Source organism: Ascoidea rubescens (assembly GCF_001661345.1).
Source record: "Ascoidea rubescens DSM 1968 unplaced genomic scaffold ASCRUscaffold_7, whole genome shotgun sequence".
NCBI classification, from domain to species: domain Eukaryota; kingdom Fungi; phylum Ascomycota; class Saccharomycetes; order Ascoideales; family Ascoideaceae; genus Ascoidea; species Ascoidea rubescens.
The window spans coordinates 631270-650176 of NW_017962919.1; the positions used below are offsets into that span (position 1 = coordinate 631270).

Below are 18907 nucleotides of genomic sequence, written 5' to 3' on the forward strand. Positions count from 1 at the left end.
GTAACGAATATTATTCCCAAAACCGATAGTAAAAGAATAGTTTGAAAAAATGAAGTTGGAAAGCAGTGGTTAGTGGGTTAAATTTTATAAAACAACTGGTATAAGTTTATCTGGGAGATGTTGAAAACAGAAATAACAAGCCAGATTAGTGCTCAAGAAGGTAGATTAGTACTTGGTATATGGAAAATCAATACTTGAGCAACACTCGAGATGATAAATTGAATTGAAGAAAATAAAGGCAAAGGCAGTAATACAATTTAATTTAATTTAATTTAATTTAATTTGCACTAATCTATACTAGTTTGGCAAATATCTTGGTGTAGAATTTATGGTAAAGGTTTGGCAAAAGGGATGGATAAGATGGAAGGTACAATAGTGGATATACGTATCGATACACTTTTGCACTTTGATTGTCAGATAGCAGAGAAATTGATACATGAAGATATTCACCTTTAGTTTGATTCTGGTACACAACTGTTGCTTGAGCTGTTGACCTAAACATAAAGCATATTTGGGTAGAGGCAGAAATAGGCCCAAGCAAATTACAGTCGAGTAAGTCCAAGTAGATTTGACAAATTAATTTTCATTGTTTTATTGTTTTAATGGTGACATGGAATCTGTAGGAATTTGTACAACTAGGAGGAATCTTCTTACAGGATTTGCTTCATATCTTGCTTTCCAGTAAGTTAAGCAGCTTTGAAGGTTTTTCAACGAGCTCAATGAGCTTTTATTCTGGTAAGGCGACCAAAAGATCGCAGGACAATATTGCTTGGAAAGAACTTGATAATTGATATTGTAATACGAGTTTTCCTGATCATCAGATCTGTGATTGTGAGTATCAGCATTTGGGAATTAAGGAAAATAGAATTGGGCTGCTGATTCTCAATTACAGAAACATTCCTCCAAAGCCTGCTACAGTCTGTTTCTCTGAAGCTGCTAGACGAAAAGCACTTCCCCTACACTTTAGCTCTACATATTCTTACAATCTGGCGAAAATAATGTTTTGGCTCTTCAGTATCATCGTAACATTTAACATTGGAAATGGGAATCAGATTTTGGACTCCAGAGCTATCTGGAGACAGGAATTGGGATCCAAAGTAAAGTCTGGGATGATCTGAATGGGTTTGAATGGATCTGAACAAATCTGAACAACTCCCATGAAACTGCAAAACTATTATCTGGCCAAAAAACTATTAAGACTGAGTATGACTATGGTCTTTTATTTTGATTTTTTGGACGATGTTTGATTTTTTTTATTATTTTGCTCAAATTCAAACCTCAAAATCAAAAAGTTTAATTTGAAATTTCTTTTTGCAAAGTTTCAAAAATCCTAAAGAATTCTAAAAGATTCTGAAAAGTCTTAAAATTTTGTAAAACACTGCAAAAAATTCTCAATTTTGTTTCATTTATCTCTTTTTAGAAGTTGTTAGCAAAACAAATAGCTCTTTTTGATAATAATAATTATTTACTGCTGAATAACATAAATTCATCAAGAATTTAACGATAAAATGGCAAGTGAACAAAACAACAAAGCGATTTATTACAAACAACAGCGAAAAAGATACCAACAAAAGACCAAAACACAAATAGATTAAAAAACAAAAAACAGAAACAAAAAAACAAAATTTAAATGTTTGTTTAAGGTTCAAACCCAAGTTCGGTTTTAGTTAATGATTTCATATCATATTTAGAATAATGGACTTATTTATTTTCGCTTTTCGAATTATCGTTTGCAATTGAATAAAAAAAAACTAAACCAAATAATATTTGCTTTTTTAGCACTCTCTTAGAAGACTCTTCGTACCATATTAGTGCTTGCTGGGTTGAGCGTGATTATCAGCAGGAAAATCACAAAGTATTTGGTTGTCCCGAAGTTTAAACTATGCCCGACTTGAAATGTTGCTTCGAAATTCAGATGATTAAAGCCCATTTAGCATTTATGATTCATGATCCAACACTCAAATCCCCAAACCACCCACGATTGCTTGCTGCGAGTGGGCGAGGCAGCGTTGCTCTGTTTTGCTGCTCCATGAAAGACTGAGCGAGTTGTTCAGCAAATTGTTGCACAAATTCAAAGAATCAAAGAGGCTTCTTCAAGGACTTCTTTAAGACTCCTTCAGAGACAGCAAAGAGCAGCTTGTATTGTTTGTGTGTTTTCGAAATCTGGATTAAGGATCCACTGGTCTAGAGGTTACGACGTCTCGTTCACACCGAGAAGGTCCCGAGTTCGAACCTCGGGTGGATCATTGTTTTTGCCTTTTTGTCGCATTTCTCCAGATCCAGAAAATGGAGCACAATCACCACCACTGTCTCTTCGTTTCGTCAATTCGTGATATTAATTATATACAGAACCGCTTTAGAGCGCTCAATATAATTAAACAAAGAAGTAAATAGAAGAAGTGAATTTAATCCATTCAGATACCTGGAATCAAAATTAAATAAATAACAACACAAAAACGCAAATACACAAAAACACAAATCAAAATAAATAAAAACAAAAAAACAACTAAAGGATCAAAAAAAATTAGCGTAGCAAAATATATTGTAAAAAAGATTAAACTGTTTTTCCTTCAAGAGTTAACATTAAAAAAAATAAAAAAAATAAAAATACCATTCAAAATTGTATTCAACGCCTCTTATGAAATAAATTAGACAATTTTTTAGTGACTCCAATTTGCTCACTCTTCGGAGCAGGTCCTGCTGTTGCTGCATTGCTGCTATTACTGAGTATCCTCTGTTTCCCAAATTTACCACCACTCTTATTTGATGAATATTCATATTTATGCGTGTATATTATCTTTTCATTTCTTGTAGGAACATTAGAATTAGCATTAGCATTAGCATTTACTGTTGAATTTGAGTTGATGTTTATGTTGACATTTGAAGTAGAATTAGCATTGAAATTAGAACCCCTATCAGAATTATTTTTAACATCAATATCGGACTTACCGCTGTTGGTTATATTAGCATTCAAATTGTAATTGAAATCATTGTGGTGATGATCATTGTGACGTCTGTGATGAGAAATATTATTAGTGGGAGTTTTCATAGTTGAATTAAACTCATTTCTAGCATCAGCACTATTATTACTATTACTATTACTATTACTATTATTATTATTATTATTATTATTACTATTACCATAGTTCTTCTTATCAAAGTTATTATTATTATTATTTTGAATATTAGAATTAGAAGCTGGATTTTTATACTTGTTCAAAATCATTATATTATCAAGAGTTTCTAAATTATTGAGATTCTTGCTTTTTGTTGGATTAAGAGTTCTGCTAATACTATCATTGGCATTATTATTATTATTATGATTATTATTGTTATTGTTATTACTACTGTCCAACTTATTATTACTAATAGTTTTATTAAGATTGTAATATGATGGTTTGGAATTCAAAAATTCAGTTTGATTTGAATAATTGATATTTTCTAAATTGCTTCTCGAATTATTCCCATTACGCTCAGATGCTTCCAAAGTGTTGATCGAGACTGCCCTGTTAACTGAATACAATGATGCATTGTATGAAGAATGTGTAGATGATACAAATGAAGATACATCTAAATTCGGATTCTTAGACTCTGATGAAAATATTGTAGCAGCATCATCGTTATCAACTTTATTATTATTATTATTATTATTATTATTATTATTATTATTATTATTATTATTATTATTATTATTATTATTATTATTATTATTATTATTATTATTANTATTATTATTATTATTATTATTATTATTATTATTATTATTATTATTATTATTATTATTATTATTATTATTATTATTATTATTATTATTATTATTAGTAGTAGTAGTAGTAGTAGTAGTAGTAGTATTAGTATTGTTGTTGTTGCTGTTATTACTATTATTATTATTAACATTGCTATTGTTTCTATTTATATTACCATTGTCAAGAGTGTTTGAAATATTAGGATAATTCCTATTATAAATATTCGACGCAAGCTTAGATCCACCCAAACTAGGATTATTACCAGAACTGGTATTCATATTTCCCAAAACATTCTGATTCGTATATTTAATTCTATTACCATCGACTGTCGACCTCATATCAAAACATGGTTCATCCACAGAATGACTATACTCAGATGATGCACTTGTCATATTTGTATTTGTATTTGTAGTATCAATAGTACTCGTAGTATTAATTGTACCTGTTGTTGAAATATTCGAATATTTTGGTGTCAAGTATTCTCCAATTGAAGAAATAGCATTCCTTGACATACTCTTGTCCGAATTTAACGAATTTAAATCACTATCAACTCTATTTTTATGATAAAATTGTCTTTGTCCAATACTACCAACTGGACCAGATGTTCTCTTCGATCTTGGATGGTATGACAGTATTCCACTATTAGTGCTAGCATTACTAGCAGAAGTGTGTGTTGATGACCGAAAATTAGCCTTCTTTTTTTCTGTTTTATGCCTTTCAAACCTATCCAACTGTCTTTGAATTTTCTCTTGTTCCAGTTTAGCTGCTTCATTTTTGCGTCGAACTTTCTCTAACCTTTGTTGTTCCAACTTTTCCTCTTTCAATTTTTTTTTGAATTCTTCTTGCTTTTTCATTGCTTCTTTTTTCGCTTCTTCTTCCTTAGCGATCTCCTCTCGTAAAACATCTTCAACTTCAACTTTGACTTTGTTAAAACGTTTAGCTAGATCTAAAATATTCATACTTCTAACCATTAATCTAACATCACACCCCAAACATCCCGTTTCATAAATATATTGCAACAGAAAAAATGATGGAGCTGGTGAATTACTTGATGCCAAATTTTCCAATGTAACTGTAGCTGCTGATCCATTACCAATCACAGGATATAATTCAGCTTCTCTAAAATAATCACTGCTTTTAGAAAAAACGCTCTGCTTCCCAGAAAATATTGATCCACATCTGAATTTTGTCTCAATTTCTGTATTATAAATATCATCAGCTAATCCCAATCCGATTTCAAAATCGTCTGAATCACTAGATGAAATGTCATCGTCAGTGCATAAAGAATTATCGTTTTGTTTAAGATTATATGGATGATTTTCCAAGTATTTCTTATCCTCAACAATTGGGTCTTGTGGATTTAATTTTTCCAGATTGTCATCATCAACATCCTCATCATCTTTACTGATTATGCTATCACTATCTGAATTTAAATATGAATTACGTGGATCCATTGATTTGCTATCACCTAGTTTTTTTTTAAGAGAAATTGTACTTGCAGTGGACAAATGGCTAGCTCTTTGTTTGAGTTCAGATCTTTTCCTACTTTCTCTTCTTTTGCTACTCATTTTTTTCAATAACATCATATCAAAATCTTCTTCAGTTTCAGCAAGTGTGGGCTCAAAAAATTCATTCAAACTTTCATATCTTTTGCCAAAAATCTCAAAATATTTATCTGACAATACCTTACTGTATTTTTTAATATAACTTTCTTTTCTGCCAATTATAACATATAAAATTTCAGAAATTAGATCGTATAATAATGGCAATTCATAGAATTTAGCAATCATTAATAAATCCAAAGTGTTGGTCAATAGCCACTTAGGATTGACTTGTCCTGTAAAAAAATATTCTGCAAAGCTATAAACCGAGCTTGTTGAAAACGGTAAGTATAGTGATCTTGGAATTAATAATGGCTCTAAACAAAGCTCAGAGTTTTGATTTAAATTTGAAAGATGTCCTAGTAACATTGTCCTATTGACATTGTCTTGATTATAATCAACTTCTGTGATCTTGTTTGAGCTTAAATTGTCAATAAAACTGGAAGCCCTGGAAGAATCATCATAGCTATATGGTTTATGTAAACGGTCACTAGAGGCATTGCTTTCTCGCTTATTCATGGCAACAGGGCCAACTTTTTCCAATTCACTTAACAAAGACATCTTCTGATTTTGATATTCCAACTGTTCTCTTTGTAATTCTGAGGGAACTGGCATTGGAATGGTTGGTTCGTTTGTCTTTGGCGGTATTATGAATTTTGGATGAGATTTTGCACTTTTGCTTTCTGGAGTATCAGATGTTTGATTATTTGAAAGATTTTGATGTTCAGAATTATTTTTTGTGGGATTTGACAGTGATCCATAATCACTAATAAAGATGTTTGGTGATTGAACAGATTTATTTGTGTTAGTAATGTTAGTATAGGTAGAAGAAGAGTTGGAGGTTGATTTGTAAAGGCCAATTAATTTTTGCTGTTGAGTATAAGAAGTTGAGTCCTCATTGCTTTCGACTTGAATACTGTCTGCACTTTTGTCTGCAGTTGCATCAGTTTCCCTTATACGCTTATCTTCCTGTGATTGTAATAGAGCGACAGCCCTTGAATAACTTCTGGCTAATATAGTGTCAAATGTTCTTCCCCATCTTTTTCTTAGAATATATAATGGAATTGGTATTGTATCACCATCAGCGGAAACAAATTGAAAGTCTGAAATGGAGAGACAAAATCTTGTAAATGCGTTTCTACCCAAAGTAATTGCAACGGGAGGGAAAATAGATCTTAATGAAGTCAAATTGCTTATGGGAGCAGCATAGTGAGCATAAGAAGCGAAGTTTGATTGATTTTTAATGCTGGAAATGTTTGATCTAATTGGGGCATAGCTTAAATAGTTTCTGGGTTGGGTATATGTTTCATTATTGTAGTTTGAGGCAAACAAAGGATTAATTGAGCTAGATTCATTTGAAGCCATTTTTAAGAAATTTTCAGTTTCTTTAATAGTTAGAATACTGGCAATTGGTAAATTTACAACAACAATGGAATCAAAATACTGAACAGATGGAGATTCGCCAATACGTTTTCTTGACCCAAGTAATACAATTTTATGATGGGATTGCCACACAAATCCTTTAAAGAAAGAATGAGGAGTGCCATCACCGCCAATATTTAATTCGGACCAGGTTGAATTGGGTTTATTAAAGATGAAGATCTTTGGTTGAACGTCACCATTAGATAGAGAAAACCCGATAATTGCGATGTTGGCTCCAAACAGCTCACCTACTGGAAACATCAAGTTATTGGGGATTATGTTTTTGGACTGTTCATTCAAACATAATCTTTTTGCCTTTGAGTTTTGTTTCAATTGGTAGTATATCAAGGGATTTGAAGGTGTGGTGTTGTCATTTTCCTCTTGGTCGACATAGAATAGTAAAGAATCATCCAAGTATAAATCTGATTGAAAAGTTGTATTGGTATAATGATCAGCGGTCAGCTGGATGGAGCGATTAATTTTGTTTTTATTGATACTTTTATCTTTATTGTTATTATCGGATGAAGAGAGTTTTAGATAGTGGGAAGTTGAGGGAATGATGAAGTTTCTTTCCTGAATGCAAGAAAAGGGAATATTTTCGTTATCATTATTGTTGTAATTATTTGATGGAAACCAAAAAGAACGATCCAATTGTAGAGGAGAGGCGTTTAAAGAAGAGGCAATTGAATAGGCGCTCGAGACATTGGGAGATTCTTTTGTTAGCCAACATTTTTTGGACAAATCGAAGATTAGAATGTTGTTAATTTTTTGATCATTGATGCTATTGCCGCCAGCTATAAGAAGAGCGTCGATTCTTTGTTGGTTTTGACTTTGGTTTTGGTTTTGGTTTTGGGATTCGAGATAGTTTTTAATGTTTTTCATTGGAATAGTGGTTTTGTTATTCAAATAAGCATTGGGGTTGTCTATTAGAGATTTGAAGCAATTGAGATCGTTTACAAGACACATTTGGTGGTTGAATCTTTTGGTGAAGTTTGGATCGTTAATGTTGGAAGAAGAGGAGTCAGAAAGACAAAACCAGTTTAAATTAATCAAGTCGAATTCCCATAAATCATTGATTGGAACCAATTTTTTTAGAAAGTCGTCGAATATTAAACCGCCATATAGGTATATTTTTGAATTGAAGCAACAGATTGAGTGGAATAGTCTTGGTTTTGGTTTTATTATGATTTTTTTTTTGAATTTATTGAAAAATTTATTATTATTGATATTTTTATTGAATTTGTTAATTGGGGTATGAGTGCTGTTGTTGTTGTTGTTATCGTCGATTGATGAATCGTCTTCGCCTAGTAGTTTGATTCTTTGCCATTTTCTTTTGATTATATTTAGATAGAATAGTTCATCAGAGATATAGTTATTTAGGGTTTTGTTGTTGTAGTTGTAGTTGTAGTTATTGATTAGAATATTTTCAATTTCAGATATTTTGATGTCATATAGATCGTTCAAAGGAATGGTTAAACCACCATGGAGAAAGATATTTGAGCGATAAAGAAAGGTTGAGGCACCAGTTCTGACTTGTAATAGCTTTCTTGGATCAATAGGTGTGTTTTCATCGATAGAAGGTAGTTCAAGTGGATAAGATAAAGAGGGACTTAAGATTAAAGGAGGCATTATAGAGAGATATAGATATAGCTGGTTGAGCGAAACGAGTTTGGTTCTTTTTTTTTGTTTTAAATTTTCAGTTTGTTTTAAGGGGAAAAAAAGTTTTGGTTTCTTTGGTTAAATAGAGATTGAGAATAAGAAAAGGATGTTAATTTTCAGATATAAAAAATAGGTTGGGTTTTTGTTTTTTCTGTTATTATTAATTTGAAACCAGCTGATTATTCATTATTGAGTTGAAATTTGGAATTGAATGGGAAAGCTGTCAATAATGTGTGGAAAGTGAAGGGGATAATTAGGGATTAATTAAAGTGCAATTAATTAATTACCAGTAGTTTGAGTAAAAGTGGTATGAATTGTGGGAAACAAAAAAATGAGAGAAAAAAAAAGAGATTTTGGACAATGATTGATTGTTCTTTTAATATAAGTAATTGCAATTTAAAAATAAAGTAAAATTAGAAAAATCAGGAAGGAATTCACAAAACTTTTTTTTCCTTTAGAAAAAACACAACAAACTCAAATACAGAAGGAAAGAAAGGAAAGAAAGGAAAAAACAAACAACAATTTGACTAAACCAAGATCAAATGGAAAAAAAAAGGTTGCTCCTTAAATAATATAAATTGAATAAGGCAGCTTCTATTCTGGTTTAAGCTCGTTTTTATAAAAATTCTGGTGAATAAACTTTTCTAGAATTATAGAACAAAAAAAGTATTGAGACAATAGTTGGAAAGAGAGCAAATTGCTAAGAAAATAAGAAACGAGCAAATGGAGTGAACAGAACCTTGAACCTTGAACTTTGAACTTGAAACTGAGCTTGAAATGGAATCTGAAATGAAACTTGGAGCTGAAATGGCAACTGTGAGCTGATCACTGGGCCAGGCAGCAAGCGACCCAGCAGCAGAGACAGCAGAGGCAGCAGAAGTAGCAGAAACACCATCGCCCAAGCAAAAAAACAGAATTTTGACAGAGGCAAGCTCCTGTCTTCCACACAGCTGGCGTGTTTCTGTCTGCACAACAATGCATCCAAACGTGTGTGTGCATGGATCACAGCGCATGGCCGCATTGTTGGTTTGGTGCTGCGTCTGGGCACGTGTGTGTTTGCGCAAGCGGGTCGTGTGGGCGGATCCTGATGTCTTATTTGCTCGGGACACACCTGTTTTCTCTGCGGGAGGTGGAGCATGTTTGGTGGAGCAGAATGAGGAGGAAGCCAGGCTTTTTGGCCTGCTGATGGCGCTGGAGAATTGAATTCCAATTGTAAATAATATTATGTTGGATGCAACTGCAACCTCTTCTTGCGGCAAGACCACACTGCTGAAATGTTAAATGATGAGAATGCGAAATCATCTCATCAAAAGCAACAAATCTTATGATAAACACCATTGCTTTGAGAATTATTATTAATTATAATTATTAGTCAATCCATTTGGCAATGCAACAATCCATCGCCAGCAATCAAATACTGCTTCACTGAATGCCTTTCGGGTCAATTTGGTCTCAATTCGAACATGCCACTGACTATGCCCTTTCCAGTCCTCATTTTGAACTATTTGAGAATTACCACTACAATACATTTGTTTTATTTCATGTTTTTGTGTATTGCTTTACTTGTTGTTGAAATTATTATTTAATTTACTATCACAGATGAGATTTTGGTAATAGAAAAAAACAATTTGGGACTGAGAGACACTCGCTAATGGCCATTTATTGCAAAACTGTCCCAAATAATAATTCACAATTATTTAACTCTCCCCTTAATAATTTGGGATTATTCGAGCTGTCTGTTTTGGGGAATTCTTTTTGACCAGACCCTATTCGCTTTCTTCTTTTTGAAATTAGAACTTTTTTTTTCTTTTCTTTCATATAAAATGTGTTATCAAAACCAGATTGTTTACTATATTGGGTAAATAGTTACATAGCAACTCTAATAATTCTGGTTTTTATTCTTATTTTTATTTTTATTTTTATTTTTATTTTTATTCTTAATCAGTTTTAGTTCCAGCTACTTTGACTTACATTTAGCAAGTTTTATTTGGGCATGCAGAATGTAATCTACACACTATTTTTTATTCCACAGCCAACAACTATTTTTTTCCAATGCTTCAGAAATCCATTAAAAAAGAAATCTTATCTATCATAAAGTTGTTAAAGGGGGATTAATCGAAATTTTAATATCTATTGCCTCTGATAAGAAATCATGAAATTGAATCATGAAATTGGGAAATCAAGTTTGAGACCAACAATACGGGTCGTGCTTTTGTATTTCTTTTTACTCTGCATTCATTTTTTAACAGATATTAGGCTATTGTAAATGAAGAGTATAATAATCATAGATACAAAGACGAAATGGCTCCTCAAGTGAAGAAAACTACAAAAGTGGGCAAGACTTTTTGCAAGAGTCCTACAGTAAGCGAAGAACGGCTCAACGAAGTACCACTGAAAAAAATTGGGTCCAAACGCCACCATCAAAGAAAAAACCAAAACCCTCCTACACGAACACCCTTCAGAAGCTAAAACAATAAATATAATCGACAACAATGCTGGTACAATCGAAATAACCCAAAATAAAAATATTCCCTCCCCCCCCCAATCGAATCTGAAATCAATGACAACATTCGAGAAAGAGCAATAGTCTGGGCAAAATTCTTATTCTTAGAGGAAACAGTTAAATCACTAGTTAAATCTAAAGATTTAGAAATCTCAGAACTAAAATCAATAATCCAAACCCAGGTAAAGGAAATGGAAAAACTCAAAGAAAGAATAGCCTTAGTTGAAATTGAACAAGAAAACTCAATCGAATCAACATGAAGGGTATATCAAAGTATATTCAAAAGTAAATAGATTATATAACCACCTGACCGCGTATTTCCGATCGCACCTTGAAATAAATGCGGGCAAATAAACGGAGAAAAAAAACCAAAGTACATTTGTAATTTAATCAATTCAATTAATTCATTCAGTTAATTTATTCATTCATTCAAAATGGTCAGGAAATGGCAGCCTCCTCATGTCTCCCCTGAGGCTGTTAGCGATTTTATAATAGAAGGTGATTCTGATTCTGATTCTGATATCAATATAACCGATGATTTAAATTTGAATAACCATAATAATAATAATAATAATAATAATACTCAAAATAATAAAAACTATATCAATTCTACAAACACCAATGCATCTACAAGTGCAACTGCAAATGCAAATAACAATCACAGCTTTCAGAATAACCAAATTTATGAAAGACAATACACAGGCGAAAACACCTTGGATGAACCAGTTCTACAAACCTTGTCAAGAGATCTTAAAAAAATAGGCTATAGATTAATCAGCGTCATCTGGCCAAATTCTCTAAGAACTTATGTGAAAAGCCAGCAAAACAATCTATTGACTTATGCTAGAAACGCAGGCTTGGATATCGACAACATGAATTTAAATTTAAACATAAACATGAATATCCCCAATATTCGCTTCTCATCTTTTGCAAACCCTTCTGCAAATAACAATGATAACACCACCAACGATAACAGAATCGAACAAGACATTGAAACTTCTGCGCTTGATTCATTGAATATAAATCCATTGGACTGGGACTTGTGGGGCCCATTGATCTTTATCTTGTTTTATTCGATACTAATAACGATCAAATCTTCTTCATCTGCTTTATCGAATTCTAACGATTCAACAACAAGGATTTTCTCATCGTCGTTTAGTATAATCTGGATAGCTTTTTTCTTAATCTCCATCAACATACAACTATTGGGTGGGAAAATCTCCTTATTCCTAGCATTGTCATCAATTGGGTACTGTCTCTTTCCTTTGGATATTCTAGCGCTAGTTTCAATCTTCGTCAAATGGTACATTGTCAAATTCATCTTATGCATTGTCTTCACCTCCTGGAGTATATATAGTTGCAGTGTTGCTTTAAGCTGCTCAGGCATCTTGCCCAACAGAAGCTTTTTAGCGATCTACCCAGTGTGCTTGTGCTACATTGCATTGGGTTGGATGTGTGTTGTTAGTTGATCTAAAACCTAATACATATACAACTCCCTACAGCAAAAAACGCAAACGCAGAATCCACAGCAGCTCGAGAATCACAAGCCCGTAATCAAACTGTCAGTAGGAAGGCAACATGTTTGTACCTCATATCAATTTGCATTGCTCAGAGATTGTTCACGCTATGTTAGTCATCATGTCTGATTACAAGAGGCTTCCGAGGAAGCTCGAACGAGGAACCTCGTCTCCCGAGGGCGCCATGGTTAGTGTGAAAGTTGAAGGTGATAGCCAACTGCGCCAAGTTGGCCAAAGCCCACTCTTTCAACGTTTCCAAACCTTAAGTACTTGGCCACCCAGCTACCTCTCCTGTTTCTGTTGTTTCTGCTGTTTCTGCTGCCTGAGCCGAAAAAAGACCCAAAGATACACTCACAATAAAGACAGCTCCTGTTATCACAGCTCCTTTTCAAATTGCAAAACAACCCAAAAACTAACTAACTCCTCCATCATCCAGCTATTCAAATGAAGCACACATTTTTTACTTCTTTTGAAGTTCTTTCAAGACTAATTACACACCATTTTCTTGTATATTATCACTTTGCATTACTGCTAATAGTTTATATTTTCAAACGGCTTAAATCTCATCAAATTATTGTCTGTTGTTTGAACTATGAATTATCTGCAAAAAACTTTTCATTAAGACCTCATTAGACTTCATTAGACTTTATCAAGACTTTTCATTAAAACTTTTTATCAAAACTCTTAATTGCAACCATTAATTAAAGCTTTTTCTGAAACATAAGAGCTGTTGATTTAGGCTATTAATTTGATTTTTCATCATGAAATCATTTAAATACCCTTTTTTTCTGACATATACTTTTAATTTGTTTAGATCTCTCAAACTTACCACTAAATTAACCCATTTCTTTCATTTATCCTATTGTATCCTATTAAATCGTATTTGCAAAAACTCAAACAAAAAACTCATTCACTCAACAACCTTCAACATAAAGCAACTCCTATTCATGTAGCAGTTGATTCAAGTCCAGACTTTTAGTTGATAACTGAAACTTGTAAGTACTTACTTTAAGTTGAAGAAATTATTAAAACTTGCAGATTAGCTAAAAGTTGGTTCAAGTGAATCTCGACTTTCAATTGAATTTAATTTGATAATAGCAGATCACAATTGGTTTTTCCCTCATAATCATCTGTAAAATTGGTAATCAACAGCACTAAGCTTCCTAAACACTCGGTTTACCCAATTTATTCAGCTATCATGTTATGAACCAAAATTACTTAATTTTTTTTCTTATAACCTGTGGTTTTCACAAAACAAACCAAACGAAAAATTTTATTAATCGATTATCTTCTCGTTTCTTATTTTGTTCTGAAGTTTAATTCCACATATTTGCTTCGTATTGTCTGATTTATCATTTATCATTCAAGATGTGTTAATTATTATTATTTTTTTGTTACTGCTACCTGTTTATCTCAATCTATATTTAAATTCCAAATCTAATCTTCAATTAAACAACCCTTAATATTTCTCATCAATTCTTTGTTTTTGTTATTATTTCTAAACAGCTGCCTTCTTTTTTCCCCAATTAAAAAAGAACTCCTTCCTGATCTCTCTCCATACCAAATGTCCATTGCCTGAAAACTACCTCGTAACTTATTTTATACACCACTTAGTATATACTCGATTCATTCGGCATATTAAGAATCTATTCTCCATTTTCTATATTCTGTATCTGATCTTCTTTCTTTTTGTCACCACTTTCGCTTTAAAGAAACACAAAAAAAATTCAGCATGATTCATTTGAGAAAACCAGCCTTTAATCGGCCACTTTAACTACTGTCATAACCAACTACATTCCAAAACAAATAAATCATTAACTCGATATTTGTAAATTCAAATTATTCACAAGCAAAAACCATTAAAAAAAACATTAAAAACAACATTAAAAAAAAACATTAAATACGGAACCAATCTAATAAAAAAAAAATTCTTAAAACACTTCATTTTGAATCTGAAATCATATAAAAAAAAACCAAAAAAAAAAAAAGACAAAAAAAAATTAATATTGTAAAAGTGGCTTTACAACCTATAACTAGTAAAGGAAAGAAGAAGTGACAAAATAAAAGAAATAAACATTATAAAAAAGTAATAGATAATATCACTTGCTAGATAATACAATTTGAGAAATAGCTTTCTTCCAAAAAGGGTAAAAAGACACAAAATGAAGAAGTAAAAAAATATATAAAAAGAAACCGAAAATAATTATTAAATAATATTAAATTACAAAAATTTACTAATTCTGAACTTCTGGAATCGCAACATTTGGATGTTTTCTTTTGTAATGCTGCTTGTAGTTATCCTTTCTATTAAATTCTGATCCACAAACTTTACAACAAAAGGGTTTTTTGTTTATATGAACCGAATTTAAATGTCTCGTTAAATGTTCTGTTCTAAAAAAGGCTCTGGTACAAACAGGGCACACTCTGGACTTTAGTTTTTGATCCAAGTCCTTTGAATTAATATTGGAATTTATCCTGATATTCCCTGGAAGAATAATAGGTCGTTCTTGAGAAGTCTCTGCGACATGCGTTAAAGGCAAAGAAACTTGTGTGAATGGCGGATTGTTAAAAGGAACATTAAATTGCTGATTGTAAACTGGACTATACATCGGACCAGGTAGGTTCATATACGTAAATGGGGTCTGATTCATCTGCTCTTCATGATTTAGTTGATTCGCCAGAGAATCCTGATTCGCTTCAGTTCTTGAACCAACTTGCTGCAAAGTTGGTGAAAACTCAGGTATTGTGTTTGGTGGAACAGCAGAGGGTAGATTTGATGATGTATCAGGCGATATGTTTGACGAAAGTGCTGAAGAAGTAACTTGTTGGAATCCTGGAGGAAAGTTGCTCTGAAATCCATTTTGTATTCCTGAGGGTAAATTGGATGATACACTCGAAGGGATACTCTCAAATGATTCTTTTTTGGATGAGATGCTTTTACGTCGTCTGCTCAAACTTGTATGCGTTGGGGTATATGATGGGTTCACATAGTAAGAGTTATACCTTTGAATTTCTGATGTTTCAGGATTAAAAGGGATTTCGAGTTGCTTTAATGTTGGAAGTTTGCTTTTATTAGAAGAATTCTCATCATTAGACGTTAATGATTCAAACGCGTGAGAAACAGGATTTATTAAATCTTTCAATGAAATTTTTGTTCGATGATGGTTGTCAAGAATATTGTTGTTATTTTCATGTTCTATCTCTTCTTTTTCTGAAAGGCTTATTTTATCAGCTTTAAATCCATTGCTAAATTCATGCTGTTCCTTTTCCTTTCCTTTATTGGTATATTCATACATTTCGACTTCTGCATTTTCTTCATCATTGCTCACTTCAATTATTTCGTTTGCTATTGAGTTTTCTTTTATATTTGTGGAGATTGGGCTCGTCTGAATTTTTGACAGTTCTACAGATTTTTCTTGAACTTTTTTAGGGACATTTAGCTTATTAAACAATCTTTGTGATCTTCTTGAATGCTTTGAATTTATCTCAGAATCACTGGCAGAAGTGTCATTCATAAGGCTATCATTTTTGGCAAATAGATTGTTTGAACTGGATTCTAGCATAGACTGTATGGAAAATCTTCTTTTTCTTTTGCTAGAATAACTAGATCTTCTCACAAGGGTGGAATCTGAGTTTTCATTATTTTGAGCAGAAGAAGCGCTGATATTATCATTTTGGTTATGATAGTCCATATATTCACCTTCTCGTACTGAACTTTTATTCTGAAGAATTGATTGAATCGAGAATTTTTTTGTTTTTGGAGGAAAAAGATTATTCTTGTCTGAAATTGTTTTTTGATTTTTTTGATTTCTTGAGCTTGTGCTGTGCAAATCTGAAACTTCATAAACAGATTTTGGTGATATATCTTTTATTGGATCAGCTAATAGTGAATTTTTCTCAGAATTGTTTTGTGGTATTGAAGCTGTGGTTTTAAAAGGATGGTTATATTGATGTATTGGTTTATCGTTTTTATTATATTTATAAAAAGTTCCATATTGATAATTATTTCCAATTACTAGAGGGTTAAAATTTGGCTTTTTCCCCTGGTTATCATCTTTTTTATCATTATTGTTGTCATTGCTGTTGTTGTTGTTATAACTATTATTGGTATTGGTATTGTTGTTGTTATTAGTATTGTTATTGTTGTTACGGTTAATTGAGGTAAAGGTGAAGTTACCTTCATAGAATACGCCTTCATCAGCGAATTTATCATTGTCATTATTTTCATCATCAGAACTTGGGACATAATCTAGGGGTATATCAGGTAAATTAGGATAAAAATTTTCCGATTGATAAACATAGGTTGGGGAATTACCTCTTTCAAGTTCTTTTCTATTAATTTGGTAAATTATGGTATTGATTTTTTTCATGTAATCGATTTGAGTTGACTTAATTTTTTGGCCCCAACAAAAAATTTCAGTTTTGTTATATAAATTTATTGAGTTTATTCTAGTTTTAAATTCATCAACCATAATTTTTCTTTCAATTTGTAAATTTTCTTTTAGTTTCACAATGAATTCAAGATCCAAGTCTTCAAGCTTTTGATCCATTTATAGGTTATATTTGTTATAAATTTATTTGTTTTTATTGGTAAGATTGATCTGGATAATAATAATGAGGATAATATAAATAATTTCAATAATTTCAATAATCTTAATAACCTTGATAATCTTGATAGTATTATGATACTAGGATGATTTGATATTGTGGTAATATATATTCATAAAAAGGGTATATTATATTAATTTTTAATGAGATTTTTTCTGATATTTTAGAAATAATTGAGTTAATGATCGGTGACCACAGAGAAAGAGAAAAAGAAAAGACAGAGAAAGAGAAAGAGAGAGAGAGAAAGCAAAAAAAAAACACAAAAAATAAATATGAATTATGAATTAAATTATTATTACCCTTGGAAAGATGCTGTTTAAAACTTGATGAAATTTGGAGTTTGAAAGGATTTGGAGTAAATGTTGAATTTAGTTGGATAGAAATGATAATGACGATACTAATAAGTCAGGGAATTAAGAAAACGATGAATTTAACAGAGGAATTGATGTTGAGGTTGATACTAAAAGTAAATTAATAATAATTATATTATTAAAAGTGAGAGTTGCGATCAATAGTTGAAATGCTTCAGGTTAGTGTTAAATTAAGAATAGATCGTTGAAGGAAAATGTTTTGGAATTTTTGTTACGACCAGAAAAAAATGAAAAATAGAATGAAATGAAATGAAGTAAAATAAAAAAGGATAAGTTGATAATTAGTAATTCAGAAAAAATCAAAGGATAAAACAAGAAAAGCCCAAAAACACCAAAAGAAAAGGAAGAAAAAAAACTGAAATACAATTGAAATGGTGTTTTTTTTCTAGTTTGTTTTTTTTGTTCTGACTTTTTGTTCTGGTTCTTGAAATAAAATTTGATTTCTTTTTTTGAATTCAGATTTAGTTTTAATTTTAAATCTAAGTTTGAATTACTATTAATTATAATTAAGTATGATTAATTATAATTTTTGTACAAAGATCAATATGTGAAAAGTTATTTTTTCTTCTGCTATTTTCAGTTTAAGAACTTTATGAGTGAGTAAAGAAGAGAAAAGAAATAAAAGAACAAAAACTTGACTCTTTTTATGTCTTATAATGAAAGTTAGGAAAAGTGAGAGAGGTGAGAAAAATGAGAAAAATGAGAAGTGAGAAGTTTAGAAAGTTGAGAAAGTTGGGAAGAGAGAGAAAATTGGGAACAGAGAGATATAATTGGATGGAAAACAAAGATTGATATATTATTTGTGTTTAATGTTTTTGAAACAGGTTTGAAGACAAAGATTACCAGTAATTAGCAAATAAACACTAAATGGTAATGGAAGATAATGGAGATCTGAAGATGAAAGAGAAATGGAATTGAAGAACAAGTTAGACTCAGAGTTTGTGTATGAGCAGCCAACAGGAGAGGAAGATTGTGTTGATAATTAGCTGGATTGGAATAACAGAGAATTGGATAAAGGGTAAAGTGACTGGATCAATAAGGTGAAGACCCATAAACAAAGCAAGGGATATCGTCTGTGATTTGTAAACAGAAAATGGGTTTCGGAGATTGGATTAAAAGATCAGATTTATTGCTATTATAAGAGAGTTGTCTGAATTATTAGAATATTACGGGAAGAATTCCCTTTGAAATAGATGATAATATTAATAAAATTCACTTGAGAATGGGAATGAGACTGATTATTATTAATATTATTATTAATATTATTACTGTGATTTAAAAGAAAATTTTTTAATGCAACTGTTATAGGGTACTCGTTTCTATTATTGTTTTTATTTTGCTTTTGATTTGTAGAATTGTTTGTTTTGTTTCTGTATTTTTGATCCTTTGGATATTAAACTTGGATTTTGCTCTGAGCAGCTTGGAGTCAGTTGGAATTGTTTAAATAAGAACTCAGAATTGTAGGACAGTAGGTTTGTGG

General features: G+C 31.6%; 4 protein-coding genes and 1 non-coding gene across 5 annotated transcripts; 3 read left to right on the forward strand and 2 right to left on the reverse strand.

Moving 5' to 3' along the window:
* Positions 1 to 2173: 2173 nt before the first annotated feature.
* On the forward strand, positions 2174 to 2246 carry ASCRUDRAFT_t92. The gene has a single exon. It is a non-coding gene; the product is annotated as a tRNA-Val (tRNA).
* A 729-nt stretch (positions 2247 to 2975) lies between these two features.
* On the reverse strand, positions 2976 to 8763 carry MDS3 (Mds3p). The gene is made up of 3 exons (XM_020189280.1): positions 8141 to 8763; positions 3880 to 6688; positions 2976 to 3178 (listed from the first exon to the last, which is right to left on the reverse strand). The coding sequence occupies exons 1-3, from the start codon at positions 8396 to 8398 to the stop codon at positions 3174 to 3176; spliced, it is 3072 nt and encodes a 1023-aa protein (XP_020047099.1). The 5' UTR covers positions 8399 to 8763; the 3' UTR covers positions 2976 to 3173.
* Positions 8764 to 10729: 1966 nt separating this feature from the next.
* On the forward strand, positions 10730 to 10897 carry ASCRUDRAFT_81157 (uncharacterized protein; the record flags this gene model as incomplete). Its single annotated transcript, XM_020194576.1, has 1 exon — positions 10730 to 10897. The coding sequence occupies one exon, from the start codon at positions 10730 to 10732 to the stop codon at positions 10895 to 10897; it is 168 nt and encodes a 55-aa protein (XP_020047100.1).
* A 705-nt stretch (positions 10898 to 11602) lies between these two features.
* On the forward strand, positions 11603 to 12400 carry YIP4 (Yip4p; the record flags this gene model as incomplete). Its single annotated transcript, XM_020189767.2, has 1 exon — positions 11603 to 12400. A coding segment is annotated over one exon (798 nt), but the record flags the coding sequence as incomplete, so codon positions are not given.
* Positions 12401 to 14565: 2165 nt separating this feature from the next.
* On the reverse strand, positions 14566 to 17149 carry ASCRUDRAFT_76159 (C2H2-type zinc finger protein). The gene has a single exon (XM_020193363.1). The coding sequence runs from the start codon at positions 16996 to 16998 to the stop codon at positions 14683 to 14685; it is 2316 nt and encodes a 771-aa protein (XP_020047102.1). The 5' UTR covers positions 16999 to 17149; the 3' UTR covers positions 14566 to 14682.
* Positions 17150 to 18907: the final 1758 nt, after the last annotated feature.